Source organism: Electrona antarctica, assembly GCF_951216825.1.
Source record: "Electrona antarctica genome assembly, chromosome: 14".
Classification (NCBI taxonomy): Eukaryota; Metazoa; Chordata; class Actinopteri; order Myctophiformes; family Myctophidae; genus Electrona; species Electrona antarctica.
The window spans coordinates 13339339-13359552 of record NC_136795.1 but is presented as its reverse complement, the minus strand read 5'-3'; the positions used below and the strand labels follow the sequence as shown (position 1 = coordinate 13359552).

The following is a 20214-nucleotide window of genomic DNA, read 5'->3' as shown; positions in this document are numbered from 1 at the left end:
ATTATGCTCTGCTGCTTGTCCAGTGGTCCACTGTCCAGTAGTAAACAGAGTCTGGACTGCCCTCTGCTGGTGATGTCATGGCATGCCAATTAAAAAACAACTGGCTTTGACAGTGTCATCTTAGATACAGCAACCACCATATTAAACACAACTGTAAAATAGCCACAAACACCCACTGGACAAGACGTAGCAGTTTAGAAAGCCTCTTTATTGCGATAATACCAACAAATCCACAAATTGTCCTCAATGTTTCACTTCCAGAGGTGCAGACAGAACATTTTCAGGTATTTCTCTTCATTTCTTGGTTCTTAAGTGCGAAAGAATATAGACACATAGATCCTTTAGTTGTCCGTTATCCTTAATAACAGTCCTCTCACTTTCCAGCAGTGTGAGCCAAAAAGCAGACCTGGAGCACAGCCGGTGGGGAAGACCTAACACTGTCTCATCTATTCTTACTGTAACATCACCATTTTCTGATATGATAGATCCTTCTTTGCATCTGATCACTTTACTGTCAGGATACAGTGTATTTTAGGCTAAAGTATACAGAAAAATCCTATGTTAAGTCATGAGTATAAGAATATAGCCAATGATCCGGGTTCACTCTTAGTTAAATTAACACTCAGGATTTTGCCGTGTACTGGTCACCCATGTCCTAATGTGCCAGTAGTCACAACCTCCACCTTCCCACAACCTCCACCTTCCCTTCAAACTCCCTTTGGTGTAGAAACTTCACCTCCTCCACCCCATCAAGCTGTGCCCTGAGAATACAGTGCGTGCTGTGAGTATTGATCAACCCCACCACCCTGTTTTACCCTGCGCATCAATAAAAAACATTGATAGTAGTAAAGAAACATACAGGAAAAAAATCTACATGTGTCCAGAGCAGTGGAAATAAACCTTGCACAGTAGAGAACTGTATTTAAGGCCAGTCGGCATATTGGGTGCGTGACTATATGAGCGCGTGCATAGTCGTGTGAAACATTGTCACCATTGACATGGTTTACAATGCCTTAGCATTGCAAAGCCTCAGCCACCATTGTACATGTCAGTGCAAAATCTAGCACAATCCACCACTTTCGTTATGCGCCAACGGGACACAATTTGTGTGATGCTGCACATGAATCCATGTCGTTAAATGCACTTTAAATGTGTATCTATCGAAATCATTAAGCCCAACAAGCATAGTCGTGTCGAGTACTAACGACAACTACATTAAAAGGGTACATGTCAGCACATAATGTTAACAACTAAGGTGAGAGCGAGCTAAGAGCCATAAACATGTTGTACTTTTCATACTTAACCATTATAAAACTTCTCGAATAAAATACAATTCTATAGATTGCAATATTACTTTGGTCCTCTTCCAGTAAGCTTTCTTCATTTGTTTATAGTTCTTTCATTGTTTCTTTCTTCAATTAGAAAAATAGATCCTAAAACAGGACTATTATCATCGGAATGTTTCCTTATAAAAATATCATTCATATCTATTTCATGGTTGTTTTTCTTCCCATAGCACAAAGAATGAAGCATGAGAAAAAAAAAGTTTGGCCCAAAAATAGTGTATGTGTGTATATAAGTACATGTCAGAGTGGTGATTGTCAGCATATTTATGCGTTTACTGGCTTCTTCATCTGGGAGAGTGTACTTGGATTGTCAACGTTAAATGAGACGTTATGAGGGCCTTTAGACTGAAGACTCCCTGCCTCTTAATTCATACAGTATCGTTTGCTTGTGTGTCCTCTGCATACAGTAGGTGTGTGTGTGTGTGTGTGTTTGGTGTCAGTATTTGGGTCTCGTCAATCCATGATGCATTCAAAGAGCAGGAAGTGCATGCTGGGGTTCTTCATTCAGGCTTGGGCTCAGGCGTGTCCCCCTTGGGCTCGCTCTCCTCGTCGCTCTCGATGCCAGCGCGGCTCACGATGCGTCGCATGGTAAGAGGCAGGTCTCCACGCCTGGCAACAACCAAAAACAAACTGATGTTACTGAGATTTAAAAACAACCATACATAATCCACTGTAACAAAAACAAAGAAAAGATACACAAAGAATCCTGAGGTAAAGATCATGTAAACACTTAACCCAGATATATAATAAAAATAAAAATAAAGTTTCTTCTCAATCTTTCAATGTATTGTGTTAGATCAGTTTTCCTATGTGTGTATTCAGGGGGGGCACCACTATAGCATGGAGATTAGTGTAAAAGCAACGTTTGTCGATTAGTGAGCTTGAGATGTTTGGAAAAGTCTCTAAGTCCTGCTGCCCACCTGAGCTTGTTCTTGAGAACGTTGACTTCACGGTTCATGGAGTCGGCCGACTCGGTGGCGTCCTCCAGCTCACGCTGCAGTTTCCTGCGGTTGGCGTTGGCCCGCTGGGCCTCCTCCTCCGCCTCCTCCAGCTGACGCTTCAGTTGCTTCATGCGAGAGTTCAACTTCTCTGCCTGAACGGAAATGACAAGAAAATCACCATTGCATGAATTAAGAACAATAAGCTTTATGAATTAACTATAGCGATGTGGAGATGGCACAAAAGGTCTATGGATGTTAATTTACAATAAACCAAAATCTGTATCCAACAGTAATGTCAGCAGGAATACAGCAACTGAATGCCAGAAAAGTACCATCCATGGGTCTTTGAAAAGCAGTGAATGTGGAAAAACCTCTGACCTGGTCTTTGTATTGCTCTGTGTTGCGTCTCTCATCGTCCACGGTAAGGATGACCTCCTTCAGTTTCTTCTCTGTACGTCTCACCAGCTTGGAGGCCGCCTGCCTCTCCCTGGATCAGGAGCAGAGCATGTGGTCAGGCTCATACTCCATTACATAATGTAATCCAGAAGTATGATTTTATGGCTACACTGTAAAATGTTTGTTTATACCGAGGTCATGTTTGACCTACTTGTCTCTTCTTGATTTCCAAGTACACCACCATGCTCTGTCACGTGTACAATATGACCAGCCTGAAATTCAGAGACTCGGTGCTCACCTAGTCTCGATGTCCAGCTGTTCCTCCAGCTGAGCGATCTTGGCCTCCAGGGCGGTGATGCTGGCCTTGTACTTGGACTTGACAGTTCCTTCCAGCTCATGAAGCTTCATCTTCAACTCCTTGTTCTGACGCTCCAGCTGGGCACGAGCTCCCTCAATGCGTTGGGAGGTGCTGCGCTCGGCAGTCAGCTCCACGTTCATCTGGTCCGTCTGAGGGGGACAGAGAGGATTGTTGGACTTGGTTCAGCAAACACAGAATCTCAAAGGTTTCCAACAATAGAAAATATTTACAACAGACTTAATTTTAACATTCAAGTTTAATTGACACCTTATTTAATTTTAACATGGTGTCCCTATATTGGGCATGTCATAGGTGAAAATTGTCACCCTGATCTGCAAGCTCACAATGTGTCCCATTGTGACAAGTTGTGAACTTGCAGATCTATCCATTATACAATAGGGCTCAAGTATAAAACAGGGCTAAAGTGGTTAAAACCAACATTAGGTTCCAGAAATTAAATACTGTGGTTAAAAGTGACGTTCAGTTCCAGACATTAAATACTGTGGTTAAAAATGACATTCGGTTACAGACATTAAATAGCGTTGATGTACAGACCTGCAGCATGGCTCTCTTCAGTCGGTCGTTGACCAGCTCAGTGTTGCACTGCTCTTCCTCCAACTCCTCCTCCAGCTGAGCGATACGCGCCTCCAGCCTTCTCTTCTCCTCCGCAATCAGGGCGCTGAGAGACGGACAGGAGAGCAGTTAGGAACAGGGAAACAAGTGAGGAATGGAGGATGGCTGCAGATTAGCCTGGCATCAATACCATTTTCGTGTTTCTCATCCGGTCAGAGCGGACATAACTTTAGGTCACCATTTGAGTTTCTTTGGTTGCCATCATTTGAGTTTCTTTGGTTGCCAAATTTTTAAATGCTATTAAATAGAATCTTAAAACAATTTAAATATCAGTCAAAACATTGGTAATTGGTGGTGTAGGACTGTCCCAAAACTGGGATTGGGCCCAACAATCAGGTATGGTTAGCGCTCTATTGGTTTCATGGAGAAGTTCTTACTTCTTGCTGGCCTGGTTGTTGATCTCATCCTGGAGCTCGTCTCTCTCCTGCTGGGCTTGTCGCTTCACACGCTCTGCAGATGCAAGTTCCTGAAAAAAGAACAACTCAAGTATCAGTGTGGGCAACAGTGGTTTTCATTGAAGCAATTGTAGGTAGGGTCAAACGGAATGCAAGCAAACTATTAATATATGTATTCATCGAGTGTCTCTGTGTAATTAACAGACAATAAGCACCTCCTGCATCTGGATCATTTCGGCCTCCATGCTCTTCAGCTTCTTCTCAGTCTCCTTGGATGTGGCCAGGATCTCCTCTCTGGACATGCGGGTGTCCTCCAGCTCCCTGAGAAGGTCCTTCATCTGGGCCTGTGGGGAGAGGAACAGACGACACAAATAAAAACACATTCATCTAGACAGCAGACAAAACGACAACAGGAAACAGGGTTGACTTGGCAGAGATGTTTCGGATGGTGATGCTACACCAGTGAATTAGCATTCTAAGTGCAGTCTGGGGACACCCAGGGGTCTTTGAGGGGGTTCCCCAGCCAAATAATACATAGTTTTTACCAAATGGATGGATCCTTATGCATCTGTAACAGAGCATACAAATGGAACCAAATTAACCATAATGCGGGCCATAATGGACAATGTGAGAAATCCTCGCCACAAAATCTTGGCAGACCAGAAAAGTGGTCGCAAACACTTTTGTACCACTAGGCATATGAACTGGACTATTGGCTTTCCAGCTTTTAGTTATGTATGGGTCTATGTGCAATATTTAGTGACACATTAATTATTTTTTATGCTTATTCATAATATATTTTTAATATACATTTGTATTTGAATCTGTGCACTCCCTTTTTGTGATTGCATGCCTGTATGAGCTATGGGATCATCTGAATTTCCCCTCAGGGATCAATAAAGTATCTATCTGTCAACAGACGATCCGGGTCCGTAGCCTAATGCATATCAAACTGGGAGTCCTTGAAATGAAAAAGAATCATATAACCATACAAATATACAAACATACAAATCTTCTCTTGTGATGATCCCTGCCCCTGGCATATCCTTTCAAATCTGTGGGCTGTTATGTGTCAATTTGGGGGTCGTTTTTCTGAGAAGAACAAATGTTCCACACACACCTGGAGCTTTTTAAGTTGCTTGAGGGCCTCGTCGCGGTTCTTGTTGGCGTTGTCGATGGCGGCCTCCAGCTCCTTCAGGTCCAGCTCCAGCTTCTTGCGTCCTGCCACGGCAACGGCGCGCTGCTTCCTCTCGTCTTCCAACTCCATTTCCATCTCCCTCACCTACAGGAGGTACAGACACTCAACATAAGCTATGCAACACAACACAACGCTTCCAGTGCAGCAAACATAAATGTTTGCTGCACTGGAAGCAAACATTCAAAGCCTAAATAGCTTATTTGAATTCACTTGAATTGGGGATTTCTGGATATCCAAAATGTTATATCTCAATACATTTCAGCGATATTAAATACTGCAACAATATGCGTATGGTAAATAAATATCAGCCTATATTATTGATATAGGATATTATCGATGTTTTGCCTTGTACGTATGCAGACCAGCCTACCTGTTTGACCAGGGCCCTCTTCTTCTCCTCGCCCATCTCGTCGCGTCCGGCCAGGTCTCTCTCATACTGGGCCTTCATGGCCTGCATGTTGACCTCCAGACGCAGCTTGGCATCCTCGGTGGCCTGCAGCTCGTCCTCCAACTCCTCCAGCTGGGTCCTCATCTCCTCCAGCTGCTGATCCATGCCACGCTTTGCCTTCTCCAGCTCATGCACCTGCAAGATGGGGGCGAGGGCCGGAGCACAAAGGCCATTGAGATAAGAGGACAGTGGTAGGATTTAAGGTTGATGGTGGGCAGGCGCGGGTTGGAGTGATGGGGTTTTTAAACAGACTGTAGAGGGTAGATGTGAATGTTATGGAAACAGAATGCATATAATGAAAAGCAGACAGACTGTTCTATGCTTGCGAGGACCTATGCCTGATGCAGTCACAGTCTAACCACTCTAAAGGCCAGGTTATACTTCATCACATTACTCCGAATTGATTTATTTCAATTCAAGCCAGATGCTCCACGATGGATTCAAACCCCCTAGATTATGTGGTGTGAACAGGTACCATGCACCATACCAGTGCCCTTACAAATTACGCATTTTCAACTGAAAATTGTCTACACATTTCTCAAGTTAAATATAAAACAATTTTGTTGATTAAAAATATAACCCGAATCTAAACTTGATTGGGCATCGCGCCACGCACCGAAAATAGCCAATCTACAAGCTATACACAGCCACAATATTCGCTTCAGACACATTGTGAGCTTGTAGATCCCCAATGTTTGTTTGTCACAACTAAATAAAATGGAGAATTAAGAATAGAACGTCCAAAACATACTTTTCAGGATTCAACAACAGCAAAAGTAGCAGATCGACAAGATCAAGCTACGTTTGATGCTTTTGTGTGACGCTGTAGTATGATTAAGTAGGGCATTCATTTACGAAAAAAACAAGTTAAAATATGGGAGGTTTCTGACCGACAGCAACGATAACTGAGGTTCTATGAAAGAATGAAAGAACAGGCTTTACACTCTTGCCGACATCGTCCTTGGAGGAGACCAGGTCCTCCATCTCAGCTCGCAGTAGCTTGTTGTTGCGGTCCATCTCGTCCTTGATGTCCATCAGGGACTCGAGCTCGCGGGTTAGTGCCAGAGCACGGGTCTCCTTCTCTCTGGCCTCCGCCTCGGCACGGTCACGTTCCTCTGCATAGCGGGCAGAGATGTTCTTCTCCTCTGCCAGCATCTGAAAAGGATGGAAAATGCGCGGCAAACGTATTACTTTGGTTGTTTGTGCAGGATTATAAAGTTTTGAGAAAGAAGTAAATGAATGTGCGTGAATAGATATAGAACTAGATATGTCCCTGTCCTGCAAAACATAACTTGATCCATTATTCTTTAGTCACATGGCCTTCACTGAAATGTTTTTCTTTTAAATACTATTGAATGCAAACAGCTCATGAGTAACTCAATGCTTCCTGCATAGTGCCAGTCAGTAGTTTACTTATGTTGGTGTGCCCACTTGTGAGGCACTGTTAAGTGTTAAGGCAACTGATTTACAAATGTATGCAGCGCCTGGAAGTGTCTAACAGCATCATAGTGGCTACGCAAGCACTGGCTCAGCTTCCTGCTGCCGATTAGGTAGGATGGCACTATAGTACTAGTAATTTCTTTCTATCTTTTTTCCATGTTGTATGTCTTATGTTATTGTATGTTACCTTTATGTAGCATTGCTAGTGTTATTTTTTTACTTTATAACCTAAGTGCACAAATCTATGGTTCGCTCACCTGGTCAAACTTCTTTTGCTTCTTCTCCAGGTTGGAGACGATCTGTCGGAGGTGGTCCTGGTCCACCAGAAGGTCATCCAGCTCCTGCTGTAGGCGTGTCTTGGTCTTGTCAAGCTTGTCAAAGACGGAGCATTTCTCCTCCAGGCGCTGGTTCACAGACTCCAGGTCCCTCTGAACTCTCTTCTTTCCCTCCTCTGCGTTCTCCAGACAGCCAGCATCCTGCTCTGCCTTCTTCTTCAAGTCAGCGAGCTGCCAGGACGAGAGGCATCGTCACATTTGAGTGTCCCACACATTTGAGGCTAATAAAATGTCTGGTTCATACGAGTCCCCAAAATTCTGGGTGTATCTCTGTAACCCTCAAGTCCAAAAGAGCACCTCTGCGTTTGGGACCCGGAGGTCTCTTACCTGAGCCTGGACCGTCAGGAGCTGCTTCTCTACGTTCCTCTTGCCCTCCTCTTCCTCCTCCAGCTGCTCTTTCAGGTTGTTCTGCTCATCTTCCAGCTGACGAAGACGAGTGCCGAGGGACAACTTCTGACGAGTCTCCTCTGTGAGAAGTTCCTGGCGTACAGAATATGGAGAGGAAAAGAGAAAAGAAATGAGTGACCGAGCAAGAAAGAATGTTGCAAAGGAAAAATATATAACTTTTACAGTGCTTATGAATTATGACTAAACATAATCTAATGGTTCTGCAGTACATGATACACTGCACTTCCATTTGTGACTGTATACAATGTTATGACATGATATGAAAACCTCACAACGTCCTAGCCGGTGGCAAATTTTCGAATAAATGATTGTAGGTTAGCTAGTCATCTACTCAAATCAGGAATATCTGACGTGCTGGTCAGAGGAGATGAGGACCCAGCTGTCACTCTACTCCTATCATATTCGAATATCTGACCCGTTTTCCTTGTTCTTTCCATCTCCATTCTTCTTCCCTTTCCTAAAAACTGCAAATGTACAAAGGAGCTTGTACAAAAAATATTTCACCCACTTTTCTTTACACTTGTGATGTGACAATAAAGTTGAAATCTACCTAAGAGCTATAGTATATACAGTATGGGAAATTCACAAAGCTTGGCTTTCAGGACACAGCAGTGTGTTAATGTTTAATTTGCACAGAGTGTTCATTTATCCATTTGTAACTCAGCGTACAAATCACTTTTGTACACTCAGTTAAATGAATACTCCGAATGTGACAGTAAACTCTCAGGGTTAAATAACTACTGAGGATTTGACAGTGCGTGTGTACCTGGACATCCTGGAGCTGGGACTCCACGGTAGAGCAGTCCTTGCTGGCCTTAATGGACTTTCCTTCCACGTCACTCAGCAAGGTAGTCACGTTGTCCAGCTCCGCCTATCAGAGAGACGCAGCATGAACGCAGGAGTACACAAATCAACTCTTGAACATCACGTATTAATTATGATGCCTTGTAAATTCTAATTCCGACTATACTGCAGCTGGGCAGACGCTGGCCAGCGCGACACTTGGGAAAATTACCTTCATTACCAAGCAAGGAAATACGAGTCGTTTTGGGTCAATTAATTAATTTATGTATTAAGTGGCCGTGTAATAAACGGCATAATGTTTGACTGAGTGGTTATTGTATATATATATATATATATATATATATATATATATAAATCACCTTCAGGCCGATTAACCAGCTCCACTGTCACGTCGGTGGTTAATCAGCCCGTCTGTGATTTATCTATAAACAATGACCACTCAGCCATACATTATCCCTTACATATATTAGGGCTGTCAATCGATTCAAATATATTATCGTGATTAATCGCATGATTGTCCATTGTTATCGCAAATCGTATAATTTCTATCTGTTCTAAATCTAACTTAAACAGATCTATTTCAAGTGTTTAATACTCTTATCAACATGGTAGTTGACACATGCTGTCTTTATCATCTTAATCACCTTTATTTATAATCAGGACTACAATTGAGGGCAAGCCCTCATTTTCAATGTAGCCGAGGTAAATACAATACAAATCAAATCCATTAGACAATATATTAGGGTAAATTACAAAGGAACTTTAAGCTTTCAAATATTGAAACAGGAGAAATCACGGTTAAAAATTAACATCACTAAATAAACAGACTAAACAAATAATTAACTCAATCCCATCCAGGTTTCAGTCCTACCTGCATTTTGCTCATCTTCTCGGCCATTTCCTGTCGGTTGCGTTCACCCTCGCCATGTTTGACCTGCAGCTCCTGCAGCTGGGTCTCAGCCTTCTTCCTGCGGTGTTCAGACTCACCCTTGGTTTGGTTCAGCGTCTGCAGCTCGATGGCCAGTTCGTTTCTCTCCGACTCCAGAGCCTGCTTGGCTTTCTCTACAGACACCTTGTTCTGCAGGGAGCCAGTCATGGAGGGAGTGTAAGAGTCAATGTTTACACGTTTGAAATGATTTGAAACGCATGTTTTAATATTTTGTTATTGACATTCAGCTGTGTGACAAAGAACATTAAGTGTATACTGTATGTGAAGATGGTTGCGTACTCTCTTGGACTGCTCCAGCTGCTCGTTGAGCTCGTCGAAGGCCTGGCCGTGTTTCTGCCTCATCTCGACCACCTGATTCTCATGTATTTTGGCCTCGTCGTCCAGGGACTTCTTCATCTGAGAGACCTCCGTCTCACGCTTGGTCCTGAGGACATCAAGATGTATCAGCGATGAATTTGTATTCCTTCTTTCAATACCGAAACATTTATTTTATTCTGGTTCTCACTTCTCATGATGCCTTTTGTCTTCATAATTGCAAAGCACTTTGAGGTAAAGTCTATGTAACATAATCCAGGACAATTGAGATCAAAATTCATGTTGGATGTGATGTAAAAAGGAAATGGCAAGTTAACTAGTTCTACTCAAACACACTTAAGGATAATTTATACTTTCAGATGAAACAATGTCATCTTTGCCAAGTACTTTTGACATGTACTCGGGTGGAAAGTGAGTGGTGCTGCGATCCATCCTGTATACCTGAGCTCCTGCTGAGCAGCTGTGGAGTCTAATGTGTCTTCCAGCTCTGTCTTGAGGGCCTCCAGCTCCTCTCCCAGGTCTCTGCGGTGTTTCTCAGCCTTGGTACGGGCTTGTCTTTCCAGCTCCAGGTCCTCCTGCAGTTCTGAGAGCTGAGCATCCATCTCACGGATCTTCTTCTGGGCCAGGTTCTTCTGGGCAGCCTCCTCCTCTATCCTGAGGGCAGGGGAAAAAAACAAGGACAAAAATAAAATGTCGTGCTGAATAAATATTACTATTGCACCATCAACCAGTCTGATAAAATTCATGTTAGTTGTTAGAGTACAACCAGCTGACATCCCCCTTATTCATGATCAGACCTTATTCTGGTGGCAGGACTGGTAAACTGGTCTACCTACTGTAGACAATCTATTTCTCACTCCAACCAGGAGAGCAAGACAGAGCCTGTAATTATTAGTCAAATGATAGAAATTCATGGAGACAACATGGCAGGAAAACTTTACTGAAGACGTTGGGAAAACGAATCGCAAAATCAGTCCAAGTGATCGAATACCAAAGCCCTGTCTCGGTTATAAAAGCCTACCAATTCTCGCCAGTTACTTGATGGACCTTTAAATGGAATGAATTCCCCCAGAAAAAACATGAAATATCAGCATATCGATGGCTATGAGATAATGGAAAAGCATACGTCTGTGTTTGAATTTTTCAGGAAAGCAGAACTTATGATAACGCTACTTCAGCAGAATGAGGAACACTCATGAATCTTTCAACAGTGGCAACTCAGTCACCCATATTGACTATTAAAGGCTGTAAACTCACCCAAGGTGCAGGAAAACTAAATTGTACTTCTGTCATCATCTACTCACCATCATGCCAATGAAAACGCATAGTGTACAAGTACAAAGTGTTGCTGGCAGACTCGAGGAGTTTTGTGGACAAATGAAATATCTGCGTTTCCAATGGCATGAGGGAAGATAATTAAAATGTTTGGATGTACTATTTCTTTAAGGAGCAATGTGCATGTGCTCACACACAGACCTGGCCAGGGCTGCCTGGAGTTCTTCTTCCTTCTTGGCCAGCTGTGCACGAAGCTCAGCGATCTGGGCCTGCAGCTCAGCAATCTGGTCATGGAGCTCTGCGGAATCTCCTTCCACCTTACGCCGGTTCTTCTCCAACTCCTGGCGCTGTTTCTCCTCACGCCGCAGACGGTCTGAGCGGAGTGAGAGGGATAAATTATATGCCGTTGTTTAGGCCAGATGAAGAAGGTGTGTGTGTGTGTGAGCGCCCAGCCTACCTTCCAGGTCTGTGATCATGGCCTCGTGTTTGGTCTTGAGTTTCTGCAGACTCTTGGACTTCTCCTCTTCCTCGGCCAGGTTGGTGGTGAAATCAGAAATCCTCTCTTCCATCAGCTTCTTCTCCTGTGCTCACAAACAACAAACAATGTTAAAACATCTACCCATCTTAGTTTACTTAATATTGAGGGTAAACAAGTGAAGAATAAAATATATATTCTTGCTCCTGAAACAAATAAATCATGGTTGTAGTCGTAGTTCACCTCATTACCCAGAAACTTGTTATTATCTTAGCATCTGCACTTTGTGCTAGATAAGAGCAGCTGCTAAATACTGACCTTGTTGAGTTTGTTGTTCTGGTCGTCCAGCACCATAACATCATCTTCCACCTTCTTCATCTTGGCCTCCAGGGTGACCTTTTCCAGCTGGAGTCTCTGTCTGGCAGCCTCCTCTTCATCCAACTGCTGCTCCAGGTCCTGTATTCACACAGAGGAAGAGGAGGGTTGGACATGCGAGTGTAGGTTCAGGAGCTATAGCTCCTAAACCATGGAACAGCCTAACCCGACACATACAGTAACTCCAGTGTTTACTCGTAATAACATAGCATGTGAAAACAGTTTTGTAAAGTGTTATGTGCCTCTAGAGTGAGTGGTGTAACGTTACTCGAGCGATATCACTTGGGTAATCTTCCCAGACATTCCACCATTCGCGCTATAGGCACAGAACAAATTAAAAACTGTTTTCACATGCCATGTAATACGCCATACTAAATGTAAACACATTTTGGTATCTGTAAGTGCCCATGTCGAGACATTTTTCCTTTCGCCTCTGTGTTACATTGTTTATTCGTCTTGTAGATTTTTTTTTTTTTTTTTAACTTCTACCACAGCCTTGAAAAGGAGTAGCTCACCCAAAAAAATGAAGCCTTTGTTTTTGTCGCATTCCTAAACCAATAATTTGATGACCTGGTCATCAGTCTGTAGTCTCCTACAGACACTCTTTAAGTGGACTGTGCTGGTCATCAAATTATTAGATTAGGAATGAGACAAAAACACAAAAGATCCATAAATTCAAGGCTTCATGGGGTGTGGAATTGAAAGAAAAATAATCTACGCACTGTGATATTCTGCTGCATCTTTTTCTTTTCCGTCTGTAGATGAGTGGCCCGTTCCTCCTCTTCCTCCACGCGGGCCTCCAGGTCATGGAGGATCTCCTCGAGTTCCTGTTTCTTGGCAGCCAGACGGGCTCTCATCTCCTCGGCCTCGGCGCACAGCTCCGTCTCGGCCTGCAGCTGCTCCTGCAGAGCCATCTTCTCTGCGCCCAGCTGCCAGAGGGAACACGAGGGGTTAAAAACTAACGATCGTACAAACTCTAAAACTGCCTCCCCTTCAAATCTGTGGCAAATTTCCTTTCGGTGTGTCGTGTGTAAATGATACTGGACACTGGCGTCATGTATCCTACCTGCTGCTGTTTGGTCTCCATCTCCTGGAGCTGCTGCTCAGCACACAAGTGCCTTTCCTTAACCTTCACCAGCTCATCATCCTTCGCCTGCATCTCCTCCTCCTGTCTGCTGACCTGGAGGAGCGGCTTCACCTACAGGAAAAAGGGAGGAGAGAGGTTAACGTGAGGCTCATGCAACACAGATCTCCAACCGGACTCCAACAGCAACATTTAGATTGTGTAGTAGACTCGACACACTATCTGCTTTTGTAGGCACTTTTTGTTTTACTGAGAGGAGTGTAGAGAGACAGGAATCTGAGGGCAGAGAGGGGGAAGGTTTGAATTGAGTTTGTGTACCTTGGTGAAGAGTCTCCACCATTGCCAGTTCCTGAGTTTGAGATAGGCAGCACAATTCCTCTGGATAACCTTCATAGCAGTGAGCTGCTGCTGTCTCTTGGCAAAGGCCCTATAAAAGTAACATAAAATACAGTTAACCCATTTTGACGTGAGATCAGATTCAAAAAATCTGTTAGAAACAGCTTTTTCAGAAAACTGTCATTTTCAATGTCAGTCGTCAAAAATAGCAGACCTACAACACACCTGTTTTATGGGTCAAACAAGGTCTGTGGTTAACATAAGCCTAAGAGTTTTTGCTCTACAACATAAATCATTCATCAGTTTACCATGCTTCATTTATACTTCTACTGTATTGTGTATGGACAAAGGCAATTCATTAAGTCTCCTTATCAGTCTTGCAGTCTCCTTACTTGCGGGCCACGTAGCCTCTGCACCAGGCCTGGAAGCTGATAATCACATCAGTAATCTTCATATCTCTCTCCTCTTCCAGGTGGGCCAACACTCCCGCCCTGAAGAACACCTTGCTCTGACCAATCCGGTACAAGTTGGGATCCAGCTCCAGGCTTTTGATCTGATGGGAGAGCAAGAAGCACACCCATCAACAACACTGAGTCAATATCAACAAGTCTAATCAATGGCCACTCAAGAATGTTTGTTTTAGACCGAGAAGTTCTCGATAAGCCTTTTGGCTTTTAACCTCTCCTGCACAATATTAATAATATGCATGTAATTTTATCTTGTTAACCTTTTTATGTGCGAATAAATAAAACCTAAATGTTGTGGATCTTTACCATGAGCACGCAGGCCTGTTTTCCATCCATGAAGCCCTTGGGGATGGAGTTGGGAGTGAGGATCTCGTACCTACAGGTGAGAAAGTGGTTTAGGTTAGGTAACCCACACAAAACAAAATTACCATTAATGACAAAATGTGCACATATTAAATACCTCTGTCTGAACTCCTGGAAGACGATGCGATTGGGGAAACCTTGTCTACAGATACGGATGCCCTCTAGAACACCATTGCACCTCAGCTGGTCCAGAACCAGGTGGGGGTCCAGCTTACCTGCCTGGGAGACAGAGGGAGGTAGTCATTGTTGACAGTCAAGTAAAACGTTTTAACCACTTTAAACCTGGAATCCCATTTCGGGCATGTTATTATAGGGCATCAAACATTTACAGTAAGTAGAATGATCATAAATCATATACGTTATACGGTGTCCATGTTTTTTTGAGTGGTGCAAACCACTCCAACAACTGGCTTTGTTAGTACCCGTGTGTGTTTGTGCCTGTACGGGTGAGCATGGTTGCTATGGTTAGTATGTGACGTCACAGACATACGTGACGTCACTGAACTATAACAATAGATGTGTAGTTGCACCACTCAGTTCACACGGGTGTGATTTTTATGTTTTTATGTATGAAAACCAATATGTGGCTGATGTGTTATGTGTGGTGCGTGTTGCTGGCTGGTACCTTCTTCTCGTGGTTGGGGATAATGCAGCGGACAAAGTTTGGGTTGGTGTTTCTTAGGGTAGCCATGAGCTTGGACAGCTGCTCCTTGTACAGCTGGCCCACGGTACGGAACATGCCCTTTCGGGTCTTGAAGGCTCCAGGCAACTCAGACATGCCGGCCACCTTATCCAGGCCCACGATACGATCCACTGAAGGGCAAAACGAACCAGAACACAAGAGTATGTATTAGAACACATTTTTTTATTGTCATGTGAATACTGTATATGTATTACAGCAGGCAAAACTAAAAATGCATCATGTTCTAAAAAAAGGAGGCTTCCCACTTCCTCCTTGTGAGGCACAAATGGAGAACAGGAGAGAGGACGACAATGACGTTGGAAGACCAAAACCAGTGAAACACCACAAACCAAAAACGAACATCGAGTGAATGCAGAGGAGGTGAAGAAAAGATGGAGTGGAGAGAGTGAGGGGGTCACAAAATGCTCGTGAAGTGTGTAGGAAGGGCAAATGAGGGTCACACCAAAAACAAAAATCAGTGCAGTGAGTGGTGTGTGTGTGTGTGTGTGTGTGTGTGTGTGTGTGTGTGTGTGTGTGTGTGTGTGTGTGTGTGTGTGTGTGTGTGTAAACTATGGTCGCATTCACACCTGTAGATCGGTAGACTTGGTGCGATTGGGGGGTGAAGTTGCATAATTCTTGCATTTTTTATTTGCTGCGTTTGACGCAATGTGTTCAATTCATAAATTACACAGTGAAATCTATGGTGTTAAAATTATCCTTCGAGTAATAGTTAGGACGTAAAGTGAGTGAGGGTAATGTGGCTGCAGGGGGTGAGTCAGGGACTAGACGTGTGTGAGTGTGTGTGTGCAAAATAGCACATTGCTACAAGCCTACAACTTGCCAACTTGTTTTGTAAAGTAGCAGCTAGCCTACATACAGAAATAAACCTGGTAGGTTAATAGGAGTAGCCTCTCTACACAAACAAACTCCAGATCAGCGGAGCGGGAGCCGTCAGAATTCCCGGTCCAGTTCGGTACTGCGAGTGCAAACTCTTTACTTGAGATATACGACACCCGATTTTTGGCCATCTAGAATTAGTTTGTTTAATCCGCACCAGAATTCGAATGAGCCTTCACACCTGCCTAACGAAACGTACTTTCCGACAATACGCAACAGGATTCATTTAATCCAAGTAAAACATCCTGGTGTGAATGCGACCTAAGACTGAATACTTTGTCGCACAGGTCGTATTTGTTGAGTAATGCAACAAAGTGTAAACTAGTTTAAGTTTGTCAAGCTACCAGAGTTGAGCTCTTTACATTTTAACTGTGTGGTGTGTCAATGGTAACAAAAAAAAGCAAAGAAAAAAAAAAAGCACTTTGCTGGCAATTGTGTTCATGTTTTATTCTCTTTTGTGATGACACAACCAAACCCATGCAGTATATACCCATTGCTGCAGTACCCATGATCAACACCAGGGGTCCCAAACCACACTATTACACACAAGGGGAGAGAGGGAGAGGTAACATCAAAGAGCAACAAGTGGTTCTTGGGTAATAAACCAGCAAAACTAGTCTTCACCACACATACAGCTGGAGGGGAAAAGGACAGTTAAGGACACAAACATCTTCTCACAATGACAAATTCAGTTTCAGAGACACACCTGAAGGTCGGATAAGGTCATACAAACTGGGAGAAGGCTGCGATGGACTGTTTGCCATGGTTTAATGATGGAAATAAAATACAAAATAAGTACGTAAACGGGAAAGGTTGTTACGAGAAGAAATCTAATGAGAAAAGAAAACTTGGTCACCTGAGTGAATAGGAAAACGACGATAAAAATAGGCTCCGACAACTCTGTACCTCTGAGACCCAGTAAGACGGAAAAAAAGACAAAATGGGGCCATACAGAGGAACAGATTATAGAAAACAAACAAAATGGGAGGTCAATGGGTTAAAAAAAAAAAAAAAAAAAAAGTCCAGACGCCGGACAATGAATATGAGATAAAGAGAAAAGAAGTGGACATGAAAAGTGAAACAGAACAAACAATAACCAGATTTATGCTTAGTTGTGGGCCGGTGTCACGCACCAAAGAAGCTAAAACATTTGCAACCTCACAACGTATTGCTCTGCCATGCATTGTGAAGTTGTAGATCTGCTATTTTTGGTGTGCGACACCGCACACAACCAAGCATGAATCCCTTCTTTGACACGCGCACAAATCCCAGACCAACAATGAACAAATATATTCCAACGATACAACCCAGAGGCAGTAAATCCACTGTCAGCACAAGGAATATTAGCGTTTGGCTGAACTCACCATCCTTCCACAGCTCAGAGACAAACTTGTCAGTGGACTGGTTGAGCAAGGTGGCCACGTTGTCGTTCAGAGGGTCCATGTTCTTCATCAGCCATTCGTCAGCCTTATAGTCCACCTGAGGGCCGAGTAGAGACAAACCACAGGGTTTTCTTCTAGCCAAATATAGAGGGATGACATCTCTTTGACTTATGAAGACATCTTAGTGAAAACGTAAGAGATATGGTTGTATGGCATATCAGTACTAGTGATGCGTGGGTCGGGGGGGGGGGGTTATATGCCATATGCTCCTGTCAAAAATAGCTAAAATCGCTAAAATGAAAGAAAGCAGCAAATGAAAAAAATAATTACACTCATCTTTTACTTTCTTTAATAACCTAAAATATGAACCTTGGTTGAAAAAATAAATAAATTATTCTTTAACTATGTTCAAAACAATAGTTATACATTTTATGTAAGTGGCTGCAGTCAATAAACACAGCTGGCTGGTGTCATTATCTTTCTAGCCTACTCAGTGTCTGTGAAGGGTTATCCAGCTGTTCTTATAGAAATTAAGAAACTATACTAATGATTATGCAAAATAATTGTGATTAACTCAAATAACTGTGATCAGGCAATTATGTAATAATTGTGAAAGGCCTAGATCCAGACTGTTTGCTTTACCTTCTAAAGAGTTTAAGTCTTAAAAAGACAAAAAGAGTGGCTGCACACACCGATAGCCAAAGAGCCGATTATTTATTAGGATGCAGAGTTAAACCAACGTTTCGGCAGTACAACTGCCTTCTTCCTTACCTTGCCAGCGTAGTGCATGACGCAGAAGTCGGCCTCGTCCTTCAGTTTCTTGGGCTTGTGGAACTTCGAATGAGATCCCTGCTCTTGCAGAACCTTCTCCACAAAGCTCTTATCAGTGGCTTTGGGGAACCAGCACTCCTCATCGAGCAGAGCCAGAATACCAGGTGGACTGGCCTGTAGTGAGGAAAGGAGGACTATAACTAAGTATGTACTGTATGTCTACATATACCACAAAGAGAACATTAGAGATCTGAATTGTGGATGGGTGAGGCTTATAAATACTTTTTGGGTGCAGGTGGGTCATGGCCGTTATAATTCTTTGCTGTGTTTTAATGTGAAGTGTGTGTGTTTGCGATGCAAAAACTAATAATTATTGTGCATTTTGTTAGGTGCATATTAGAAAGAACTCTCCAAAACGGCAATAATTATTACACTTCACTTGCAGTGCTTAAATCATTTAAAGCATTTTTGTCTTTTTCTAGGCTGTAAGAGCGTTCTTTAGTGATGCTCAATGAAGACTCACAGGTTTCTCTATGAGGTCGATGCATGGCTGCAGGTCGAGGCCAAAGTCGATGAAGCTCCACTCGATGCCTTCTCTCTGGTACTCCTCTTGCTCCAGGATGAACATGGTGTGGTTGAACAGCTGCTGTAGCTTCTCATTGGTGTAGTTGATGCACAACTGCTCAAAGGAGTTCAGCTGCAGAGGGGAGGGAGAATGAAGCATATTTTGAGATATATATATATATATATATATATATATATATATATACACATACATACATACACACATATATATATATATATGAGAGAGAGAGAGAGAGAGAGAGAGCGAAAGCGAGAGAGCTAAAATGAGGGAGTATTTTCTCTCTCTCTATCACAGTGATACCTACTTGTTTTTTATTTTACATTATCTTATATATTGATATTATATATCGTTGTTGTCGGGAGGAAACCAAAACCTCTTAACTCCATTGGACCCTGAAACTGTCTGCTAAAACAACTCCACCTCTCCCCGTCTCATGCAAGTAATTGACAATATATAAAGTCACAACACCAACTTTGATGAGGCAGTATTGCAGTAATTTGGAGTTAGGCGTTTGTCAGAGATATATAATAATATAGATGAAGAATATAATCAAATAAGTAAATAAGTACATTTATAGAATATTGATGAAATACAATGTAGTAGTCAAATAGGGGATTTTGAAATATTAGGCATTACGTAACCATTTCTTTTACGAATATAATTTACAACTGAATGTTTGCCGTTGTTCCATATTCTAAAATGAAAAGGTTGTGTTTTCCCCCCTTCTTTTTATTGCTGAATTTAAGAATTTGTCTGGGTTCAGATGATGTGCGTTATCATTTTCTACTGTATTATTATTTCTACTGACATGGTCTAAATTACAGTAATCACAGAATAGTCGTCCGATTATAAAAAATATTTGTATCCGCACTAATTCATTCACAAATGCTATACGATAGTTGCTCAAGTCTCTGGTTTTACCTCAAAGATCTCGAACCCAGCGATGTCTAGGATGCCGATGAACGAGGCTCCCTGTCTCTTGGTCTTGTCCAGGGCTTTGTTGATCCTCATGACCAGCCAGCGGAACATCCTCTCATAGGTGGCTTTGGCCAGCGCTTCCACTGCAAACTCAGCCTGCTCCTGGGTCTGGGCCTTCTGCACGTAGTCCCTGCCCACCTTGATCCTGGGCATCAGGATGGCACGGGTGAAGTCCGTCACGTTCATACCCAGCAGGTGGCACACCTTCTGGGCCGCTGTGGCACCGAGGACAGAGGGAGGGAGAGAACAGAGGAGGACATTAGAAGTGAGTGGATATGCAGGGTGGGAATATTTAGAGGGAGATGAGGCGATAGAGCCTCTCCTGAAAAGTAGATCTTCAGTATCACCCAATTATTTCATATTACAACCATAATCTAGTGCCGACTTGATCCAATATTGTAATTATTTGGGAGTGTAAAAAATAATATATATAAAATGTAAATCACAACAGAGTAAAAACTTTGCAACACAATGGCAATGCATTTAGATTTATATTGACTGCTACATTCACATTTGAAATAGTACTGTTTGGTTGTAGAGTAGAGTTGTAAAGTGGAAGTTACTGATGTTTTATACA

At 42.8% G+C, this 20214-nt stretch overlaps 1 protein-coding gene across 2 annotated transcripts in view; it reads right to left on the bottom strand.

Moving 5' to 3' along the window:
• Window positions 1-189: 189 nt before the first annotated feature.
• Window positions 190-20214, bottom strand: part of LOC306937481 (myosin-9-like) — a 42728-nt gene continuing 22703 nt past the window's right edge. For both annotated transcript variants that reach the window (XM_079521283.1, XM_079521282.1), the window contains 30 exons: window positions 19581-19852; window positions 18597-18770; window positions 18074-18247; window positions 17285-17399; window positions 14967-15154; window positions 14439-14560; window positions 14285-14354; window positions 13904-14064; window positions 13494-13602; window positions 13158-13289; window positions 12814-13020; window positions 12035-12172; window positions 11699-11822; window positions 11443-11614; window positions 10408-10620; window positions 9931-10075; window positions 9574-9780; window positions 8665-8769; window positions 7818-7970; window positions 7413-7661; window positions 6658-6870; window positions 5638-5850; window positions 5190-5351; window positions 4285-4413; window positions 4052-4140; window positions 3597-3720; window positions 2982-3190; window positions 2666-2774; window positions 2267-2439; window positions 190-1955 (listed from right to left, as the gene is read on the bottom strand). In XM_079521283.1, the coding sequence (XP_079377409.1) occupies window positions 1847-1955; window positions 2267-2439; window positions 2666-2774; window positions 2982-3190; window positions 3597-3720; window positions 4052-4140; window positions 4285-4413; window positions 5190-5351; window positions 5638-5850; window positions 6658-6870; window positions 7413-7661; window positions 7818-7970; window positions 8665-8769; window positions 9574-9780; window positions 9931-10075; window positions 10408-10620; window positions 11443-11614; window positions 11699-11822; window positions 12035-12172; window positions 12814-13020; window positions 13158-13289; window positions 13494-13602; window positions 13904-14064; window positions 14285-14354; window positions 14439-14560; window positions 14967-15154; window positions 17285-17399; window positions 18074-18247; window positions 18597-18770; window positions 19581-19852 (4760 nt within the window). In that variant the 3' untranslated portion in view covers window positions 190-1846. The remainder of the gene's footprint in view (window positions 1956-2266; window positions 2440-2665; window positions 2775-2981; window positions 3191-3596; window positions 3721-4051; window positions 4141-4284; window positions 4414-5189; window positions 5352-5637; window positions 5851-6657; window positions 6871-7412; window positions 7662-7817; window positions 7971-8664; window positions 8770-9573; window positions 9781-9930; window positions 10076-10407; window positions 10621-11442; window positions 11615-11698; window positions 11823-12034; window positions 12173-12813; window positions 13021-13157; window positions 13290-13493; window positions 13603-13903; window positions 14065-14284; window positions 14355-14438; window positions 14561-14966; window positions 15155-17284; window positions 17400-18073; window positions 18248-18596; window positions 18771-19580; window positions 19853-20214) is intronic.